The sequence below is a fragment of the Protopterus annectens genome, chromosome 7.part0, assembly GCF_019279795.1.
Source record: "Protopterus annectens isolate FY-2018-M chromosome 7.part0, PAN1.0, whole genome shotgun sequence".
In the NCBI taxonomy this organism is placed as follows: Eukaryota; Metazoa; Chordata; order Ceratodontiformes; family Protopteridae; genus Protopterus; species Protopterus annectens.
The window spans coordinates 74658498-74682334 of NC_056739.1; the positions used below are offsets into that span (position 1 = coordinate 74658498).

The 23837-nt window shown below is 42.1% G+C and overlaps 1 protein-coding gene across 1 annotated transcript in view; it reads left to right on the forward strand.

Moving 5' to 3' along the window:
- Nucleotides 1-20043, forward strand: part of LOC122805887 (translocator protein-like) — a 266179-nt gene extending 246136 nt beyond the window's left edge. The window contains exon 4 of the mRNA XM_044076134.1: nucleotides 11415-20043. Coding sequence (XP_043932069.1) covers nucleotides 11415-11594 — 180 coding nt within the window. The 3' untranslated portion in view covers nucleotides 11595-20043. The remainder of the gene's footprint in view (nucleotides 1-11414) is intronic.
- Nucleotides 20044-23837: the final 3794 nt, after the last annotated feature.

Consider the following 23837-nt stretch of genomic DNA (forward strand, 5'->3'; position numbering starts at 1 on the left):
ATAATTATAAACTGGATTTGGTGTCTAGAGGAAGGGCTTCTTTTGGCTGTGCTGTGCTCCGGAATATCCTTCCTCAAGGGCCTCCCAAGATTGCGGGTAGCTGGGGACTCTGTCCCACAGGTTGCTGATCAAATTAAGTTAACTACTTCAGATAAAGAAGTTATGTACTCACCATAACATTCCATCTGATTGGATAAACTTCATTTGTCAGCAACCGTCCCCCCCTCCTTCTCCCTCACCTTGGTGTTTTTGCTGAACTCTATGTCCAGAGCTCACGAGTTAGAGGTTTGTCCTTCGTTTAGGGGTCTCAGGTTAGTTTGTCGGTGTCATTTATGGAGTGGCAAACTCAATTTGAGGATTGGAAGAAGGTTGTAGTGCAGTAGGGGGAGGAGCTTGGAGCTCGGATCTTTTTGCTTAGTATGCTGTCTGCTCGGATCCGTAACCCACAGGTTGCTGACAAATTGTTTACCTACTCAGATGGAACGTTATGGTGAGTACATGACTTCTTTTTTTGTCAACCCTAGTGGGTGTATGTATCAGGTGGGTGAAACCTTGCAAGGTTATGTAATTGGAGGGGTTTTCAGAGGAATAGGTTTACCAATCAGTATTAAAATCTCCAACTATAATGGTTTCTTGAGTAAATGTAGTAGCTGCCTATGAGAGTAGGTTTTCTGTAATAGATGGGTTGTTCTTGGGTTGGATGTGTACTGCTAGTAAGATATGTTTACTGTTGATTTTCAAGCATGAGACTATTAAACACTTATTTGAAGCTTCTGACAGTTCTTGTGCAAGTATTTTTCTTTAATTTCTGTCTTTTTGTACATCTTGTGTGGAATTTCTGAGCTTCTTGCTTAATAGTAACAGTACACAATTTCTTTCTTATCCTCAGTAGTCCACCCTATCAGAGTTTGTGATTTTTAATTTTTTTTTTGGATTTCTACTTCTACAATGGGGGGGGGGGGTGGAGCCTCCCCCCTCCCTGGCCCTGGCCCTGGCCTAACCTCATTGTTGGAGTGTCCGTGTCTTGAGGGGTGTGCACTGTCATTTTTTAACGGTTGTGGCACCAGTACACCTACCAGGATTGGACACTTCTTTTTATCCTGTTTTTGTACACCCCAACTATCTTTATTTTTTAACCTATTTCTGTCCATGGTATATGTTGTATAAAGTACAGTCTATATAGCAGTATTGTCTTGGTGAGACTTTGTGAAAAACTGTGTTCACCTTGTCAAGGTACTCTCCATGAATTAAGGATGAATTCATTCCCAGCAGTACTCTCTCCTTTGCTTGCCGATTTGTCATCTCTCCATCTGGACCCAGAGGGGCCTATGATGTAGTGCAGCGACTCAGAAGGTACAGCTAAAAATGTATTTAAACCTTTTAACCATGTAAGCGGACTTATCCTAAGTCCCCCTTTCACCCTTGACCTGGGTCAGAGGAAGTGTACAAAACAGTGGAGAGCAATTGATGCAATCTACCCCCTGTATTGTACTCTGTATTGTAATGCAGAAGTGGATTTCGGGCCTTTACAAGTTGCAGACACAAACAATACAAAGATTAAGTACAGTAGATGTACAAAGTAGAGCATGTTTGTGTGGAAAGGAGTGGAGTAATGCATATGAAGACCTAGTTGCCTATGAGGCAGGTAGAGCTATTTACCATAATGGGGAAGGTGCAGAGGTCTAGATTTAGAATGTCAGTATGCTCAATTTCTGAGAGACTTGGTTGGCTGCAATCACCTGCATTTAGAAGCTGAAGTTAAGTGCAAACTTGCAGTTTTTAAAAGTACTGTATTTTTATTTTCTGTTGCCTAATTGTTTCACTGAATAGTGTGCTGTGTGTGTCTGCTGTAAGAGGGGGTGGTGGTCTCACTTCTTAGTTATCTCATATTTAACTGTTAGTACAGACCAATGCTAGCCACAAAGTTTGAGAATTCATTTTATCCTCAATTTGAGAGACTTGGGTGGCTACAATCACCTGCATTAGAAGCTAACATCAAGTGCAAACTTAGTACTGTATTTTAGTATTCTGTTAAGTGCAAACTTGCAGTTTTTAAAGTACTGTATTTTATTTTCTCTGTTACCTAATTGTTTCACTGAATAGTGTGCTGTGCATCTCTCTGCAGTTAGTTCCCCACCCACTGTTCTTGTCTTGGTGTTAGTGTTGGTGGCTCTGGAATTGCCCTCCCCTCCTGTAAGTCTGTATTTGTATTTGAACACTCCTTCTGGGTCTGTCTCATTTGCTCACTTAACCAAGTGCAGTGAAATCATATTATTGAGTCTAGTGTTCACTCTACCTAATACAGAGAGAAAATTTGAGAAGGCCAACCTACTTGGGTTCTTCCTTCCTCTCTCCTTGCAGTTTAGTAACAAAAAAAAATTTGCACTTTATTCATCTGCTTTTACTGTATTTATGTTTCCTCCTACTTTATTTTGCTTTTGCCTCTTCTTAAAAGTACTCAGCTTTATTTATTCTGCTGTATTTATTACTGCTTGGTAGTAGCCTGATTAAGTTGTAACTGTTCTAAGTCTTTTGGTTTAAGCACATGGGCTTCATACCATTTGTTTTACATTAAGAAGGTTTGTGGTCTGCACTGTTGTAGCAGGACAGGTAGTTTACATCCTTCTAAGCTGGGAATTGCTGATTGAAGGTTAAGTGTCTGCTATTCTAAAAGTGCATTAGTTCTGGTTTAATCACTTGGGCTTCAGGCAAGTTATTCTACATTAAGAAGGTTTGTGGTCTGCACACTTGTGGGAGGAGAGGCTGGATGCTACCCTTCTGAGCTGGGAATTTTTGGTCACAGGCTTATTGTGTCTGCTTAGCGGCAGGAGTGTGCAGTTAGAACTTGTCTGATTGAAGACTGCTGGAAAAGGGCTCCGTTTTGAGCTTTTTTCTGGTTAATTGGGTAACTTGTTTAAATCCGTTTGTTAGTTTTCTATTTTTTATATAATATATATATATATATATATATATATATATATATATATATAGAGATATATATATATATATATATATAGAGAGATATATATATATATATATATATATATATATATATATATATATATATATATATATATATATATATATATATTGCACATTATTCATCTGCTTTTACTGTATTTGTGTTTCTTCCTACTTTATTATTAGGGGCATTGACTACAACTCTGATCAGATATATATATATATATATATATATATATATATATATATATATATATATATATATATATATATATATATATATATATATATATATATATATATATAACAATAAGTATCCTTTTCTGTGCATCTAAATTTTTTTAGATTGTATCTGCTTTATTTTCTGAAAAAACAAAAAAATACTTGTTTCCCGCATTTCTAAACTAGTATAGTCCAGTTTTCAGGTTAGTGCTGAATTCAGGGCTGTTACAAATCTCTGTGTTTGCCCATACCGTACTTGGATAGAAAGAAGTTTCTCTGTTCACCTGTGAGAGAGGGGAGCTTTGAGCAGCCTGTCTGTCCCTGGAGGAGAGGTTTCAGCCCAGAAATTAGTAGTTTATTGGCCATTTTGGGCTAATTTCTCTCTCCCATTTCCCTGCTATAAAAACCCGCATTTGCCTGGTTTTGCCTGCTGGGCAGTGCCAGTTAGCTAGGGTATAAGTGTTCCCGGTTCCTCAAAGTCTCCTCTTCAATTTTTTCCCTTGAAACTAGACAAACTTTCAACTTAAGCACTCAAGCCATTCATTTCTCTGCTCGGCACTTGCTCAAAACTCATAGCAAGCACTTATAAACCCTAGCACTAGACCCCCCTATACTATACAGAAGAGCAAGGTTCTCTATGCGACCTTGCCGGCCAGTCAGTAAAACAGTTCACTTTACCTATCCAGGCATGTCCAAAGGGCAGTTTCAGGTGTACTTTTCAGTCCAACTGGTGAATCTGGGCATTTTGAGGCAATGTTACAACTGTCTCATGTACACAGACAACCCTCTCCTCCTACCACCAAACAGTAATACATGCAAGAGATGCAGTTATACAGCCAAACTGGAGGCTGAGCTCTCAACCCAAGTCTGGATCAGACAGTCAAAAGGAGAAAGGAAGTACTTCCATCAGACCACCAGTCTCACATAGACGCATTAAACCAGCACCGGCAAAAAACACAAATACACGAAAACATACTCGGAGGCTCTAAATAAAAATCTGCAAAAGCAACAGTGACCTCCAAAGCAGACATCCAAGCAACCTCCACCCCCCAGCACAAACCATGAAACACATACTTCACAAAACCAGTGCGCCACGCAGTCACAGCCCTTAAGGCAAAGTAACATACCCAACCCTCTAGTAATAGGCGACTCTCTATAGTCAGGCACACTAACATCCCACTCACTAGGCTGAATAAGGTTAAGGTTGCTGTTAGCTGCCTGTCGGGTGCCAGGATCCGCCACATAACACAAGCACTCTGGTCACTCCAGAACAAGTACAAATAAGAGTCTGTCATTGTCCATGTTGGTGTGAATGACCTGCGTTGTACCTCCCTGGACTACATGAAGAGAGACATGGAAGAGCTCTCTGATCACGTAGCCCAGGCCAGTATGACCCTGACTAGCATCTTGCCCTCACCAAGAATGATACCACGGTATAAAGAAAAAAATTATCAATTTCAACAATTGGCTAAGTTTCTGGTATCATTCAAATGGGATCCAGTGTCTGTCTGCCTGGGATGACATGCTCGACAAGCTACGCTGTTTCGCTGGAGATGGCTTGCACCTGCCACCCTTAGGCTTTCGAATATTGGCCAAAGCTCTTGCCACCCCCATAGTGCCTTTTTTAGGCAAGGCTCAAAAGACAAGCCCACCACCGTAAATAGCACAAGTAAAAAACTGAGGGTGATGTTACTCAGTGCCAGAAGTCTAAACCTCAAAATGCACGCACTCGAGGCACTCCTCAGTATGGAGAAAATCTATATATGTGCAGTAACAGAAACCTGGTTTAAGGCTCCAGAGAGCACCCCAGCACTACCAGGCTATGACTCGTACCATAAATTTCGGCCATAGTACCCGGACCGAAATACAAAAGGCGGTGGAGTATCCATATTCATCAAGGATACCTACACCTCTAGGTTAGTGGCACAGCACGATGCTTCAGATATCATCCCTGTTCAACTAACAACGGGCAAAACTGCAAATCAAATTGTAGCTTGCTACAGATCACCCACCATGTCCCAGGACCCCCATTCCACGTTTCTGGAAACACTGGGAAACATAAAGGTCCTACCAAACACCCTAATATTGGGTGATTTCAATTACCCAAACATTAACCGGGAGAACTACTGAAGTACTTAACTCCCTTGCCCAACATGTCCTAGAATTTATAAACTCAAAACACCCTGGATCAACTGGGCAGCACTCCCACCAGAGGTGACAACATATTGGACCTGGTCATTACCAACATGGGCGACTGGTGTTCCACACCGGAGATCAACCCCTCGTTGGTTAGATCTGACCATAAACAAATCACTCTGGATATCCACATTCCTCCCCCACCCCCAGACAAGGAAACCACAGTGAAAATCTTTTCAAAAGCAAACTTCACGTTACTTAAGACCGAGGTGGAAAGTTTCAAAGCCCCCATGCTAAAGGATAATGCTGTCCAAGCTGCAAAATCCTTTACTAATGAATTCTACGGGCACCTACAGGAATGCATGGATCGTGCTATCCCAAGCAAAACCAAGACTCACTCCTCCAAGAAAAGGAAACCAGTCTGGTGGATCCCTGCCATAAACAAGCAGTACAATAGAAGGAAACTAGTACAGCAAAGAGTAAATTCCCAAGAAGGGAAGACATCTCTGATCAATATCGATAAGAAACTACAATCCCTCATAAAATCATCCAAGGTGAGCTTCGAAAGAAAAATTGCAAAGGACTCCAAAGATAACCACAAGGCATTATTTAGCTATGTCAAGAAACTAAGTGGCAATACTAAGAACTGCTCGGAGTTGGTGCAGAATGGCACAGAATACACTGAACTGACTATCACCAACATCCTGGCAGACAGGTTCAGTGCAAACTTCACCCCCAGAATGGTCCATAACCATACCAGAAGATTGTAGAACCCCTGAAATCAGTCAGGTTAAAACAGCCCTCTCCAAATCCAAAAAGACATCAGTGGGACTGGACGGTGTCCCAGGCTGCATCCTACACAAGCTCAAAGACTAGCTAACCCCTCACCTAAACACATTGTTCAAACTCAGCCTCTCCACAGGTTGCGTATCCATAGAGTGGTGCACAACAACGGTTTTTCCGCTCCACAAAGGTAACCACAACAGACCCTGGGAACTATTGCCCTATAAGCCCGACTAGCTTGGTCTGCAAGGCTATGGAGCGCATCATCATGGAACTCATTAAGAGACCTTGGGAACCTCCAACACTGGACCCTACCCAGTTCGGCTTTAAGGGCAGATCATGCCTCCTACACCTGGTGGACTTCTTTGAGACAGTTACCAAGGCTATAGACTAGGGAAAAGTGGTATGCACAGCTTACCTAGACCTCACAAAGACCTTCGACACCATTCCCCATTCTGACATTATAGACAAGCTCACCAGCCTGAACATAAACTCCTATGTCACAAGATGGGTTGCTAACTGGCTCACAGACAGAACCCACATGGTGAGAGTTGCAGGAGCTAGGTCCAACTCTAAACCGGTTACAAGTGGCTTTCCCCAGGACTCAGTCCTAGGATCCCTCCTGTTCAGCATATACTTCTCAGAGGTACAGATAAGTACAGGAGGACTATGGCTGACCAAGTTCGCAGATGACTGCAAGCTTTGGGCTATAATTGACTGTCTGACACAGACATCCTCCAAAAGGGTCTCACTTATACGGGTACCTGGTGTCAAAATCATGGCCTCAAGCTAAATGCCAAAAAGTGCATAATCATCCCCTTTGGAAAAAAAGTACCCACAAACTGTCCCCAAAATACGGAAGAAATAATAAGGGATCTGGGGACCCAAGTAGATAGTAATCTCTCCTTTGATAATCACATTGCCAAAGTGGTTAGAAAATTATGTGGCCCACCTAATCACAAAAGGGCAAAAACCCAAGATGGCCACCCATGCATGAACCTTTCAATGTAACAGATGTGCAGAGACTTCTGCAGTAAGGGCGACGGCAACTGGCTTGGGTGGGAAAGGATGCTTTGCTCTGAAAGCTTGGCCAGATGCATATCTCATTCTGCAGTAAAGTTCAGGTGGAAAGGTTGGGTCACTGACTGCACTGGTACAGCTGCAGTTACAGTAAATTGACCAAATGACTGTTTCCATATGGTCTTGGTGCAGTTGCTCCCTTCCTTTTTAAGATTGTGCTGTTTGGACCTGAATGTAAAAGGAATCAGGATTCTGTCACCGGAAAGGAGCCAGTCATGAATTCTGGTTCTTGCCATTTGCATTAACTCTGACCCCGGAGTGCTGGCATGGTTGCAGTGTACCATCTGCCAGATGGCATTTTCTGTACCTAGTCTTCTGGTTCCTTTTCACTCTGAACTTGAAGTTTGTACTAGTACAAAGCTTTATACTTCAATAATTTGGATCCTAGGTGTTGCAGTGGGTGGCTGCCTGCACCCCAGCCACCCCCCACCCCAGTGTTTATAGATTGAGACCTGTCTCAGCCCTCAGTTGGCTGAGATACTTTGATCTGTCTCTGGGCAGCCCCTTTCAAATGCCCATTCCCTTAGTGATTGGCCAAGGGTACCTCAACCCATTGTTTAGTAGGGGGCATTTTTAGGACTTGGTGTGACCATGCATCCTGGACTTAAGGCCAGCCTACTCATCAGTATTTTGGAAGTGACACCAAATTTTGATAACTTAACAACCATTCGAGCCATTCAAGGGTTCCCTTCCCAAAGTGTTGATTTGACACATTCTGTGATATATTGGAAGCAAGAGGGAAAATTGTTTTTGTTCCATTTGTTGGTTATAGGAGTGGTTCGTGTCTGGGCTGCTGTCTAATTCTTGCTCACATTCTTGGTCAAGATGACTCCAAGGTGTGACAGGCTAAGCTGCTGATTTATCATGAGTGTTGACGAAGCTGGACAGTAGTTTGTGATGTGCCTTGCAGATGGGAAGCCTCACTGTGACCTGTTTTCCTCCCCATCCAACACAAAGTACAGAAATATTTCCCTGGCTGCCTTGTTAAGACGTTGGCCCAAGAGCACCTTGGTTCAGGAATAGCCTGCAGGTCTCCTTTTGTCTTTCCTCGTTTCCCCTTTATTTTCATGTTTCTGTAGAAAGAAAAGTTGTGTACAGCCAAGGTCATTTTGGCAGCTCCATTTTGGCTTTTACAGTTGAGATTTCCCTTACTCTGTCCCTCACTTTACGCTGTGAGGCCATAGTCCATCAGAACTCCGCTTACTCACTTGTCTGACAAAAATCACCCAGACCTTTATGCCCTGAAGTTAGTCACTTGGTTTCTCCATTTCCCATGAAGCCCAGTGACATGGTTACCCTGACAGTTCATATCCTTATAATACTCAGAAGCTGATCACCTGAGAACTATACCAGAGCAAATGAGGTAGGCTGGCAGAGAGCTGGTGCCACCCAACGGGTTCTGCCTTGTGTTGTAGCTCTTTATTCAGCTAGAAGAATTTCTGAGCTTTGGACCTTGCGTAAGGCAATTTGCCTGGCCTTCCACAAAGAAAATATGGTTGTGCAAGTTCTCTTTGTCATACTGAAAAGACTAATCAATCTGTTCTAGTACCTGTCCCCGATTATAGCAATATAGGATTATTTCCACCTATTGAATGCACACAGGCAGGTGTTCAAATAGGGCAAAATCCTTCAGAAAGACTTGTATGCTATTTGAGTCCTTTACTTCTGTCAAGCTGGACATCAGTTTCCAAATTTACTTTATCCAGGAAGTTAACTGAATGTGTCAAATTTTGTTACAATACTCATCTGTTTGGTGTACCAAGAGCTCATTTTGTGAGAGGTGTGGCTTCTTCTTGGGCCATCTTTGAAATTGTTCTTTAGATAAAATTAAGTTTTGACAGTATTCCCACTTGCAACGTTAAGCTGGTCAGGCAGGTTAGCTGGTGACTGTCCTAGTGGTCGGCGATGAAAACTAGACTTTCAGATTTGAAAGTTACAAACTTGATCATAATGCACTACATGCTCATGGTTCATCCTCAACATCCATGCCTACCATCTCTTGCTTTGATAGAAAGGGTAGGGTCTTTTTTTTTCTCTCTCTCCAGACCAGTATGATTTTTAGATATTGTATGAAATTTTTTTGCTTTGAGCATTTAAGTGGCCTACTGCAGAGCTGGAGAAAATGGCAGCATGCAGGGCATTATGGGTAATTGGGGGGATATGAAGCCTGGAAGAATGTTTACTGATACCTAGCAGACTGAAAGCTGACTTTATTTTTAGTGGTTAAGATAAACCATAGTCTTTAGTATGTATTGTACTAAATATGTAACACTTCAGTTATGTTCATTTTCATACATATTTGTGTGTGTAATGCATATACATACATACGTACGTGTGTATGTATGTATAAGGGTCTATATTAGTTGAGCATTTCATCGAATAAACGTCTATCACTAATAATCAAACACAAAACCGCAAACTGCAGTTTCCACTCAGGGAAACAAGTCGTTTGGCCATTGCGCAGAGTTTGCCCTTTCTTCAATGTGGAGCGATCTTGGAGTTGATATATTTAGTTAAGGGGGTACAGCTCCCCACTTCAAATGTGTTTATTTTTTTCCATTGGGCAACGGCATTGTCTCCCTGAGTGGAAACTGCCATTCAGTGTTTTGTGTGTGCGATTGTTAGTGATCGATGTTTAGTTATTTGCTAAACTAAACGTTATATCATCCGATATAGACGGCTGTATAATGCATATACTTGCTGAAAGGTCTCTGCCAGGTTTGTAAGGTAGTGCCTGATCTAGTTGAAAGTCCTTGCCTGGTGTGCATTGCTGGCAGAGCAAACATGAGATCGGGGAACAATTGTAGTAAAAATACCTAACAGTGGGACAACTTTTCATTGCCTTTTGATGCCCCAGTCAGTAGGAGTTGGTTTACTTCCTTCAGAAGTAATATTGATTTACATATGAAAGTAGAATTAAGAAAATATAAACACGAGACTACAGTGATCGTGCTTCTTGCAGGTCATTACACTGTAAAATTTGCAGGTGACTTTGAAATTAGAGATGGGTGAGACCGGTACTGCAGCAGTTTAAATATGGAACTCTGAGAACTGCAGTCCACCACAGTGTACACAACCTCTTCAGCTGGAAGTAGTGTGTGCAGAAATCATAGCTGTCTGGCAGTTTGAATAGAGGATTAAGGCTGCTTTCTGTAGTTAAGGATGCAAGTTTTGAATCCTTCCACCTCTGCTTATACTGTGTGACTCTAACAAGTTACATGCCTAGACAGTGCGCTTGGATCACCCCTGAAAAGAGCCATATATGTACAGTAGACTTACATAGTTAAAACTCAAAGTACATTTGGACTTTCATCAGGTCGAATACAGATGATTGGTTTGATGCACCTTGCTGTTTTGCCTGCACTGCTGTTATGAACATGAAGTCATCTACCACCCCCAGCTGGATCACTGACAATATGCTCTTGCTGCTCTACTGTGAGGAGCAAATGAGCCTATAAGGACATGTGACTTTAGCTGTTTACAAGTGGTTGGGTGCGTCTTGGTGACGGCAGATCTGTGTTTGATTTAGTGGCTCAAACAGTAGAGGATTTGGCCAGGTATGGATGGAAGTGATTGAGCAGTGTGTGCTTGGTTGCCCATATTGAGGAAGATACTTAGAGTTCAGCCTCTAGCTTAACGTTGCTGAAGGCCAGGTACTGCACTGTTATCTTGGATCCCTGATTTACTAGCCCACCAAGGAGTGTACAGGCTGTCTAGCTGGGAACTGCAGTTATACAGAAATGTAAACTTGCATTGAGCCTACCATAGAAGGCATCACAGCTCGTACAGTTGGGTGCACCCAAATAAAACTCTAATCCTTTCACTGTCATTATTTCAGCCATCTTACTAGGATTTGGGAAAATGTTAATTAGCTCATAGTGGAATAGAAGCTTGTTGGTCACAGGAGGGCCAGGGGCCAAAAAATTGTCAAGGCAACACATTCTTAAGACAAATCCAGTGTTAGTATTTATTGGAACAAAATCTTAAAGCTGGAATGTCTCAACTTTCTCTGCACAAGCCTAAAGGGAATTGGACTGCATGCCAGTGAAGGTTTCACTAATGTCTTTATTTTGGAAGACCAGTATGGTAAAGTTGTATTTGGGACTCTACAAATGTATATTTTTCTTTGAGGTTTTGCGTGTCCCATTAAAATGCAAGTGATTTATCAGGCAGAATTTAATGTGGATTTCATTTTCAGAATCCTTATGTTTTGTTTGCTTTTTTCCTTACAGGCTTTTGTGGAACTTTTGTTTCTCTACGGAGCTGCTGCTGCTACCACAGTCTCCTACTATTCTGTCAACAGGACTGCAAGCCTGCTTATGGTGCCATACTTGGCTTGGCTTTCACTTGCTGCTTCTCTTAACTATCGCATCTGGAAGGACAACCCTGATGCAGATTCGAAGAAGAATTAAAAAAAAAAAAAAAAAAAAAAAAAATGGAGGGAGAGCGAGCGAGAGAGAATCTGTCTTGTAACTAAAGCAATTATGAAAGGAACAATTTGAGGCTGTTGCACTGTGCCTTAATGGTCACAATGTCTGCTTAATATTTTGCAGATTTGTCACCATTTTTTTTTTTACTATTTTATTGGCTTGTATGGTGGTACTGTAGTGGCATGTAGTTACTGGTGTTTTGTGTATGTTACTTCATATTTTAACAGCTAGCCATGTTGTGGCATGACTACCCCCCTTCCCTTTGCTTGCATGATTTGCAGATATCCCAAACTACTTGGACCTGCTTCAGCAGTATACCACACTCTGTTTGCTCTCTTAGATGGACCTTGGTGTAATACTTTGCCAGATGTGATCCCCTGGTATCCCTTACAGTTGTGGTAAACAGGTTAATGGGCTTTGGGAGGCCATGCTCCATTTGTTCTTTCTGAAAGGGTGGTGAGTCCGGTTGCCTAATAACATTATGGCTTACACTGACTGCTATAATGCCATGGAAGTGTTTGCAAGTGTTACTCTGGTAACTGCTTCATCATGCATCTTGGTGTGCTGTCAGTCACCCAACTTGTACTAGCATGGGGTGAATTGGGCAGAGCGGGCAGCATGGAAGTGACAGACATCAGAACCTTACTCTATGAAGGAGGGGCATTCTCCGAGAGATTTTCAGTGTTTCCATCAGCAGTCCTGATATTTGGAGTTCATTTGCAAGCACACTACTGCAGATGGTTATTTTGCATTTACAGCAACTCTGAGGAAAGAGAATGAAACGTGGTACTTTCGTTACTGTCAGCAGCTGGCCTTCCACATGTTCTAAATTGCATTTAAATGTCGGGTGCAAGATCTGGCTGCTTAAGGTTGTTGTAAAACACCTTCTGCTGTCCATGATGTTGAAAGCTGCGTGTGAGGTGTCTCTTTCCATGTTTTCATTAATTTTGGAACCACTACTTTCAACACAACGCAGATGTATATAGCTTGTGTTCAGCCATGTCTTCAAAACAGTTTAATGATACCAGTAGAAAACGGGCTAGGTAATGCACTGATTCCATTGCATTTCCTCACCTAGCACCAGTCAGTAATATCTGAAAATGACATATACTGCCATGGTTTACCTTGTGAATTTGGTATTATACCACTGTACAGTCTACCATTTTACACATTGTAGAGCCAAAAATGTTACATCAGCAGGAATAAATACACATGTATCGTTCTAAACTGATGCTCTATAATATATGTGCCTTAAACTCTTCTGATACTTCCTGAATAAGACATTAATCAGCATAGAAAAGCCAGCACCTGTGATAAGTGTATTGCTTCAAGTTGTGCCAAAGGAGGCCTATTGTAGAGACCATTGATGATCATAAGGCCACTACTGCAGTGCTGTTCTTTAAACATGGAATTTAGCCACAGGTTGGTGGCTGCCCAGGAAGAGACTCTTCCATGCAAGAATGCATGTCTCTGTTCCAGGTAAAAGACTCTACCAACCATGCCATCTTTTTTTTCTTATTTGCATTAGAAGTATGCACTTATGTAAATTGACATTGTTTTTTTCTAAAGCTTCTGTTGAGAATCATCCAGGAAATAAGTACCTCATTGAGGAATGTTTTATTGCTGTAAAGTATATTTACTAGTGAAATTTGTAAGGAAAGCTGTTGCAGTTCCCCAGGGTTTTGTGAACTCTCAACAGGGTTCATCAGACACCACCTCGACAGTGAGCCATTTAGCAGACAACATGGTAGCTGCAGGCATCCAGAAGTGTAAAAATGGTCCTTGGTGCCAGTTTCTTAGAGAAAGCCAGGTCCTAGGCAGGTGCAAGATGTTTACTTCAGCCACTCCAAATGTAGCTAGTAAATATAAAGAATATCTCTACAGACTGAAAACTTGTGTGCAGAAACTCTGGAGGAGTCGTCCCTCCATTCCCAGGTCCTGAAGATGATTCACCTTTCCAAAGAGTCCAGTATCTGATCACTTGCAGTTTCAATGCAGTGGCTGCTAATTATCCAGGTCTGTTGATAGCCCCCCTTTGTGCAAGGGGGTGACTGCTGTCCTCTATTTATCCAACACAAAGCCTCCTTGGAAGCTGATTAGTAGCCCCTGCGTGTGTGGTGGAGGTTGGAGGTGCCCAGACAACTCCTGTTTCAGGCTTACTCAGTAAGCAGCCCTGTATGTTATCTAGCACCATGGAAGTAGTGGTCTTGGTCTTATTTCCTTAAGTACTTGTTTTTGGGGGAATTTGAGGGGGAAGGTAGAGATGTGAGCAAGAGCGGCCCTAGGTCAACTGGTGCCCTAGGCAAAAGGGATCCACGGCGCCCCCCAACACATTACCTTGTGCCCCCATCCTGGTCTACCTACACCAAATAAATACTGGAAAAGCACCCCTGCTAGACTGGCACCCTAGGCGGCCGCCTAGTTGGCCTATGCCTAAGACTGGTCATGGATGTGAGTATGTGATCTGGAAATATAGGAGGGGAGAGAGGTGAAGTTTAGAGCTAACCTTGTCTGCTAGCAGATTGGCTATGACTTCTGGGTCTGACTATGAGTATGTGATATATATCTTGCTATTGGCTCTACTATTGGCACTGTTGCGCATTATTTGAGATTCATAACATAGTTAAAGGAAGCTTTGTGGATATCCTTTCCCTAGGTGATTGATTCCTTATCTGGTTTGGTTGAGTTGACAGGAGTCCTGAGTTCCCTCTTGAATTTAGCAAGGCTGTTAGCAGCACCTTCAGAGTTTAATTTTATTTTTGTGTGCAATGCTTGTATTTTAGTGTCCGTTTATATTTGGATTCCACCACAGTGGTTTATTCTTAAATATCAGTACTGTATGTCCCTATTTAGATGTGCATAGAATTTGACATTAAAGAACTCCACATAATTAGTGGGATCTTCAGATTGAAAGGGAATTTTGAATTTAGTTTAGTCATTACTCTGTTTTTAGTAGATTAGTTTTTGCTTAATCTCAGCATATGAAGGTATTGGAAGATTCTTATGGCTAAGTTTCTCTCTTGACCAGAAAAGTGGCAGTTGGGAGAACAAAGCTGTCCCACATTACTAAGGACCAAGTCCAGAATTTTATTTCCTCTGGTTGGGGTGAAGACTAACTGGTCCATAGTCTTTGCATTGATGAAGCACAGACATTTGTGGGCATAAATGTTTGAGGATGTAAAAGTCTCCCAGTTAATAGGGATGAGTATGGTTTCCTAGGAAAACAGTGGGTGGCTTAGTGCATAGGGACATCATACTAGTTAGGATGAATGATCTGAAGGGATCCTGTAGCTGGCTATGATGCAAGGGGTTTTATTAATGGAAACTTAGATGTGGTGGAGTTACCTTGTTTAATTAATCCAGACTTGAGTTGTTTTAAGAATATGGCAACACTTCAGGCTTTAGCACCTTCATCCAGTACAGTAGGCCTGAGTGTGTGGTGGGCATTAAAAGCTCTGCACTTGGAGACCTCTCATCAGTCTTGAGCCAGGTCTCCATGACTGTGCATATTTCGGTGAGCTTTCCAGGTTAAGGAGTGCTTGTAGAAAGTGGAGTTTTTGTTTAGGCTCCTTGCGTTCAACAGCAGTACCTTTATCCAGACTCTGTTATATTGGAAGTTTTAGAAGACTGATAGTAATAATAATAAAATCAAAGGTTTAGCCAATATAGAAAAGATTTTTGGGGGGGGGAATATGTGCAGCCATCCCTGGGAAAGTAGTTAAGGCAGTCTGCCATCTTCTCACAGGAAGATTGTGTGTATAATATAATACATATTTGGATTACAAATAATAAGTTACTCCTTCAATACCAGAATATTGCAGCATCATTCTTGGTGGTAGAATACAGCTTAAGGCTAGGTTCATTACTGCTTCAGACACACATTCTAAGAAATCTGTATCTGTGGTCTGTCTCATGTTTACACCCACATGTACAATGACTGTGTCGTGTATTTGAGTGCATGTCTAATTTGGTGACTCCTGGCACCTGATAGGCAACTGCCTGTGACAAGAGTGGTGCTTCTGTGTGTTTTACTATGGGAGTCTCTTGTGCCTAGGATATTGGAATGAGTGGAGGTTTGCCTTGTTGGCTTTTGACTGTTTTCATGCTGGGTGCTGCCTGTGTTGCTCATGTGCTGCAGAGAGTGCTTGTTTCTAATGTTATGTTTAGAAGTTTGTGGTTTAGGCAAGTTACTTTCACTACCCTTATTTTAGTTGCTGTACCAGAAAGAGGAGGTACCATAGTGGGATGAAGGATCCTGTTCTTACTTCTGCCTTTTTCTGATACCCAGTGGCGGATTTAACCTTTTAAGAGCTGACCCTATTTTAAGTACCCAAATTCAAAATGCTGCTCCTGTCCTTATTCACAAGCACCACTGAAATGTTTAAGGTGGAGTCAGACCCTCATATTAATTTTGCTGTTTGGGCTCTGTTCACTGTTCAGAGTGTCGTGTATGGCCCCTGTGGTAGCTGCTTTAAAGGATGAAAGGTTCCATATCTGTGACTTCCTCCTGCAGGTCCAAACACAGTAGAAAGCCCTACAGCCTGAAAATTGACACACATTATCTCACTTTTTCCTAAGCAGGATGCAGATTTTCTCCGGTTTTGCACTGAGGATGGAAGACTGCAGGTTGGACTTCAAGGACAATGCTCTTTCCTTACAGACCTTACAGGAGGCTGACAGAAGACTTCTTGAAAGCTGTAGGGTGTACTGAATCAGTCCGGTCTGATCCCTCTGACCTTGCTGGGGAGGGGGCTCACTTGGGTGGGCGGTGATGCTTGGTACAGGGAGCATGGTTTCGTTTGGAGCAGTTTATAGTTCCGTATAAATGGAGCTTCTTGTGTCACTAACACTCAAAACAGTAAAGTGAAAACCAAATATTCTCCAGCTCTGATTGAAAAACACAGCAATATGGTATATAAGCAGGAGGTAGCAAGCTTAATCCATTGTCTAGACTTGGCTCGGAGATGTACATGTTATCACAATGCAGTCTGGAATTTCAGACACTGCACATACCCTACTAATGCAGCAGCATTGCAGACCAAGTCTTACAGGTTACTTGTGGGAAACTACAAATGCAAACTGGATATAGAAGTGTTCCAGGTAGCTGAAAGACAAATGTGGGTTCCAGGAGATGGATACATCGGTCTGTACAAACTGTCAGCCCCTGGTATACTGCTAGTCTGTCCCTTCAGAGGAGTGTAGAGAGGGCAGCATACATTCCTGTATGCCTTCCCCCAGTATCTGTGATCCCATTGGTGATGGTGAAGGTTTGTAGGGAGCAATTTAGCATGATCCACACTGTTGGTGTGGTCCCGCATTGCTGACTTTCAGTGGTGACTGAACTAACAAAGGTACTACATGCCTTCTACCAAAGAGTATAAACAAGCTCATACAGTGCTGGAACTCTTACAATCAAACCTTTGTGGGCTCTGACTTAGAAGATCTGGCAATTTTTCTTTTGGGATGTGCTGTCCAGTTTGAAGAAAGCCAGGAACCCTAGTACAAAAATGCACCTTGCATAATGGGACAGAGAAGTGAGGACCCACTTAAAGCAGGGGTGCACCTTATTCATTTCTCTGATCTTAGAAGTAGCTGTTTCTGCTGTCTGTCTGCTTTCCTGTAGTATTTCGTTTTGGCAGGTGTCATGTTAGTCGAGCAGTTCTTGGGAAAAAAAATTACTACTTTCAGCCTCTGAGAAGACCTACATCTCCACTGTGACACCTTAATTTTGTCCTTTAATTACTGATCCTGGACCCTTTTCAGCATGTAGGTTAGGTGTTGCTCAAATTCTTAACCTATGAAGTCTAGTTTGTTGGTAGTACTCGCTTCTACAGGAGGGTTCCTGGAGCTGTAAACTCTGGTGGAAAAGGAACCCTTCAGTCTTGCATGAATAGATATTACTTGGACCAGATGAAAGCTTTCCAACATTTTGGTCTGTCGCTTGCATTCTTTGGGCAGAGTTTTTCAAGTGGATAGTGAACCAGTCTTCTATGAGAATGGTAGACCACTGCAGGAAAGTAAAGCCCACTCAACAAGTTAGCCTTCCGGTCCTCTTGTTTGAGGCAGCCATCTGTTCATCAGTCCACACTTTTTTCCAGATGCTGTAAAATTAGATACACTGCCCATTGAGCAAAATTTAAAATGGCGTCCCTTCAGGGTATTCTGACGGACCACCTGGAGTAACTCCATGGTTTCCCCTAAAACCAGTGAAAGAGAACCATGTGAAGTTTTTTTTTATATGTAATGAATAGTACTTTCAACACTGATGCTATGAAGAACATCAAGTTGTGGGAACTTACTGTAATGGCAGATGTTTTGGTAAGATAACTGTGTGTAAGCCTCCACCTACCTTTCCCAATATGACAGCACTCTTAGGGCTCCACACTGAGGCCGAACACCTTATGAAAGTATATTCCAAGAGTGACAGCCTTGACAATCCAAGACTGGCTCTTTGGATGTGAGCTCCACATTGGTTTTGATGGTTTATGTAATAAGCATGGCTGTTGCTGGCTTTTTTTTTTTTCTGGGATGTGGGTATTTATCCCTTCAGAGAAGATGTCGGCTTACACATGTGAGCAGAGCTCTGCCAGCTGGACAGTTGTTGAGTCCCATATTTTAATGAACAAAAAACTGCGGTGGTGGTGCTGCAGTAGCGTTGTCGCCTCACAGTAAGACATCCTGTTCGATTCTCAGCTAGAGCATCTTCTGTGTGGAGACATGCGTGCATGGGTGTACCTTCCTTGAAGGATGTGCATCAGGGCCGGCAACTCGGCACGTAAAAATATACTGCCAATCAGAGTTTTGTCCCCCTTCAGTTTATCTCCCCCAATGATTTTGTTGGGGCATCTTTCCTCATGAACTAAATTTCAGTTTTGTTTAAAGTAATCCCTCTAGCTGCTGCCCATGACCACTCTTGTCCACCATTTTCCTTCTGATATGACTCATTGTGTGGGTGAATATTCTAAGTTGTGTCTCTTGTGCTTGTTTGGTACTTCAGGTATTTCCTTTTCAGCCTCCACCCTGGTACTCTTCAGAATGTTAGTATTTTTTCTGTTTGGATGCTCATAGTCCTTCACTTAGTACTCCTAGCTTGCGACTGTAAGTTTAGATGTAGTTCCACATTTCAGTATCTGGTGTGTTCTGCTTCTGTGTGTCTTTATAATCCCTGGGGGTGACTGCCTGTATATGCTGTGGTTTCCACAGTGCATCATCATGTATTGCTTGCTTAACCCTCTGCTGCTGCCTGGAGCCGTCTGGTGGACTGCAAGGCCTGTTTTTAAGCATTTTCCCCCATGTTTTAGAATTGTCCTGACCGTGGTACTGTCAGATTCTTGCTATACTCCACAGAGCTGAGACATGAGAAGTGGGGAGAACCACTTTTAAGAAATGCAGCACTATTACCTGCTTGTTGCCTCACCACTCTCCTCCATTCACTTGTCTAACTTGGTCCATCCATTTTTATGGCTTTCATTGGGCCTCAACCTACTTACCACTGCCTTGTTGTGAAGGCATTATAGGTTTGATGAGTCTCCTTGAGTCTGTGTGTTGATACTGACCTGATTGCCAGTCTTCATTTGAACAGACTGAAGAGGACTCTGGGATTTCTAACATTTTCTTACAGTAAGGTTTGTGGCATCAGTTGCTCACAGAACATCTACTTGCTTTTTAATATTTTTGAGTTCTTCCATGCAGTCCCCACACTGTTCTGCCTCACTAATGAACAATACTGGAACTCTTCCATACTCTGTACCCTCTGTTTTGGTGAACTCTCACACACCTGTGCTTTCTGATGCAGCCATTTTTCGTTTATCTAATAAACACCCCAGAATTTTGTCAAGTTGTCTGTGTTTTGTCACTTGCTACTACTTTGCTGTCAAAAGCAAATATCTCTGCATGCATTTAACGTGTAATTTGCTCCAAAAAATGTTGACATGTCTGGTTTATTTTTGCTGTACAACTGTTTTCCCTTGGCCATGTAACCCACCATGACTGGTCTTCCCTTTCCATACATGTTCTCTTCCCCCTGTTTGTTTTTCTGTATACTTGCCTCTCCCCTTGCGATTCCCTCAAGCATCACTAATAACTTGCTGTGTCATGCAGCTCTTCCTGCCCCACCGAACAGCTTGTTTTTTTGTACTGAAATGGGTATGAAGTCTCAAGTTAAATTAAAATTATGATTTGAAGTAATAACCACTAACTGCATATAAGCTAATGTGAGAGACTGAAATTTTAACACTGATTTTGTTTTGGTTATGTGGCTCATTCTACCTTACGACAACTCCTGGCAAGATAAAATATAGAATGTCTGAAAGGTAGTATGTCTGTAAACCAGTATCTTCATGCAGCAACTGAACATGTATGCCAAGATGAATTTACTTTTGTACATTTTTTTTTACTGCCATGCACCAAAATAAAATGTTCACACTCTTAATTGTATATGAAGTTTTATTAAATATTGTTAAAAGTCCATGATGTAGTTTACAGTACAGTCATTCCCAGACCATCTAACAAAGCTTGAATGCTTCTATGCTTTTTTTTTTTTTTTTTTTTTTTTTTTTAGCTCGCAAGGAAGGTTAAATACATTTGCAAAAATGTTGGCTAGATGGCAGGGTAAACTTCACTGTTATGGTAAAATGGCAAAAGAATCCCATCTGTTGCGGTTTCAGAAGCATGGTAAATAATTGCTGGCATACCCAAGAACTTCCCTTCTGAATGAACCAGTCTTGACACTTCCATTTAGAGGGGTGGGTGTGGCTCTAAGGAAGCAGGGTAGAGACTCTATGAAAAAGGTGGAGCAAAGTGGTAGGGCTCCCACAGTCCTTAAAAAGGAGTGTGCCTGCAACTTCGGCAGTCATGTTTATTAGCTAGGGTATACCATAACTTTTTCCATTTGAGGACTTCCTTTCTGGTGTGCAAAATACATTGTGTAATAGATGTAGGTCTCCAGAGGCATGTCTTCAGGAAGACAATCTACATGGCAATCTGGTTGCGTTTTTGCTGTACTAGACCCTGCCCTGCCTAACTGCCAAGCTTATTTTGAGCATCTCTCTTCAAAGGATTTTAGTTTTAATACAGTTAAGTGAGAAGCTGTGTTTGTATTAAATTACTTGGTGGTCTTGCCTTCTCCTTATGTGCATCTTCATCTTTTCTTCCCATATGGCTTATTCAGTGCCTACACAGAAAATAGGAGTCTGATAGCGGTATGTAGTAACTGGGGAAGATGTTTTGTTGCAGGGGATTTTTAAACTTGGTTGTGAAGAACAGCAGTACTCCCTGATGGTAAGAATGCAGTAGCATTCTATATGCATTCCTCCAGGTGTTAGTGCCTGTGACTAAGCAGTTGTGTATCCTTCTATTACTGTACTGAGTCTGTCTGCCTTGTCTATGGTGCTCTGTGGAGGCAAATAAACCCTCCTCACTCAGTTTCATAGTTTCATAGTATAGTACTAGGCTATCTGCCCTGGGGCATTTGTAAGCCTAGCCATAGTGATGTGGCTTTTGCCACCCCATGAAATGGTACAAAAAATGTACAGAATAAATTTAGAATACTGTGCCTCTGTCTAGTAGTGACACAATGAAGGTCCCCTTATATAATAGAATTAGTTTACTGTGCCCCTGTCTAGCAGTGACACAGATGTGACCCCTGGGGTAAACTTATGATCTCCCATCCACTCATCAAGATTTCTCTTGAAGAGAGTCAGTGAGGGGCTCTGCCTAATACGAACTGGGATCTTGTTCCAAAGCATGGAAAGCCTCTGGGTTATGAATCTATCCATCCAGCATGTCCTATTCATACTTGTGCCGAGGTTTAAGTCTTTAGCTCTCGTGGTCCTGATGGATTTGGATATTTTGAGGTGGAGCTGATGGATTTGGATATTTTGAGGTGGAGCATGTCCATCAGATCCTTATTGGACATGGCCTTGTATGTCAGGCAGAGATCACCTCTGAGCAGGCGGTATGCTACTGAATAGAGCTGAAGTTTCTTTAGTCTGGCCGAATAAGACATATGTTTGAGACCCTTGATCCTCTTGGTGAGGTACTTTTGTGGTCTCTCCAGCTGTTGCAATTGCCGGGTGAGGTACATACCAAATTGGGCATTGTACTCAATCATGGGTCTGATGAGGGAGGAGTATAGGGGTACGATGACATCCTTGGATCTGGATGTGAATCCCTTCATGATGAGGTGTGCAGGGTAGAATGTTTTTCTAACCACTTTGGCAACGTGGGTGTCAAATGAGAGGTCGCTGTCGACTTGGGTCCCTAGGTCTCTGATTACTTTTTCCGTACTCAGTGGGTTGCTGTCTGTGATAATTTGTGGGTACTTTGTTTTCCCAAAGGGGATGACTATACATTTTTTTGCATTTAGTTTAAGGCCGTGACTCCGGCACCAGTTGTCTGTTTCTGTGAGGCCTTTTTGTAGGATGTGCGTCTGCTGGTGTATCGACTATGGCGCCTAGTTTGCAGTCATTTGTGAACTTTGTCAGCCACAGCCCTCCCATGTTTGCTTTAACATCTGAGAAATAAATGCCGAACAAGAGGGGTCCCAGGCCAGATCCCTGTGGGACACCACTTGTGACTGGCTTTGAGTCTGACATTGCTCCAGTGATTTTAACTTTATGGGTTCTGTCCTTTAGCCAGTTTGCAACCCATCTAGTGACATAAGGGTTTACATTTAAGTTGTTGAGCTTATCTATGATGCCTGAGTGGGGTATTGTGTCAAAGGCCTTAGCCAAGTCCAGGTATGCTGTATGGACTGCTTTGCCCTCATCAATGGCTCTAGTGACTTTCGAAAATGTAAACCAGGTTTAAAAGGCAGGATCTGCCCTTTACAAAGCCAAACTGGGTGGGGTCAAGTGTCTGTAGGTCCCCTATGTCTCTGTTTATGAGTTCCATAATGATTCTTTCCATACCTTTGCAGACCAGGCTGGTCAAGCTTGTGGGGCGGTAGTTTCCAGGGTCTGTAGAGGCACCCCCCTTGTGGAGTGGGACCACTGTTGCTGTATGCCAGTGTTCAGGTACATATCCCGAAGTAAGGCTAAGGTTAAATAGCATTTTTATGTGTGGGTTTAGCTCCTCTTGGAGTTCACGTAACACGCAACCCGGGATACCGTCGGGTCCCATTGATGCTGTGTTTTTTGCTTTGTTTAGGGCGGTTCTCACTTGGACATCTGAGATGACAGGGAGATTACATTCAGCTGGGATAAGTATTTCTTCTTTTGGGGGTGAAGGAGGGGAGAAATTTGCACTGAACCTGTCAGCCAGAATGTTGGCAATATCTGTGGGTTCAGTGTATTTTTTGTTGTTTTGAACCAACTCTGAGCATATCTGAGGGTTTCCGCCCAGGTTTCTAACATAGCTGAAGAAGGCTTTGTGGTTATCTTTAGTGTCCTTAGTGATTTTTCTCTCAAAGTTGGCCTTGGATGTTTTTATGAGAGAACGTAGTTTTCTGCTAATGTTGATCAGAGATGTCTTAGTCAAACAAATCCTCCTGCACGAAGACAGGTTGTACGGCAACTAAAGCAAAAGCCTCCACACAGCCAAAATGAAGCCAGCAACCAAAATGGATCCAATAAAAAAATATTTAATGTTGAATAAACATCAAAAAAGCTCAGACCGGTTTCGGCTGGCAAAAAAGCACAGCCTTCTTCAGTGACAAAAAACACAGAGTCAATTGATTCAACTTAAATAGTGTTTAAACAAATCCCATTGGTTGAATTAAAAATATTCATTTAATCCAGGTGAAAAAAGAGCACCTAGTTTAGTAATCCATTTCTTTTCCTTTATATCTAACATTGAGTGCCATCCTGTTTTATGAATATTTTTAATTGAACCAATGGGATTTGTTTAAACACTATTTAAGTTGAATCAATTGACTCTGTGTGTTTTGTCACTGAAGAAGGCTGTGCTTTTTTGCCAGCCGAAACCGGTCTGAGCTTTTTTGATGTTTATTCAACATTAAATATTTTTTATTGGATCCATTTTGGTTGCTGACTTCATTTTGGCTGTGTGGATGCTTTTGCTTTAGTTGCCGTGCAACCTGTCTTCGTGCAGGAGGATTTGTTTGACTAGTACACTTCGTTTTACTTCCTGCTGGGTGCCATGGATCCGATGCTGGCTGTGTGATTTATCTGCAGACGTTTCTTTTTTCGTCTCTATTTGGTTCAATTTTTACTTTCAAGTGCCATCTGGATTATATTTGTATCCTTACTACAACGTAAGACTCGT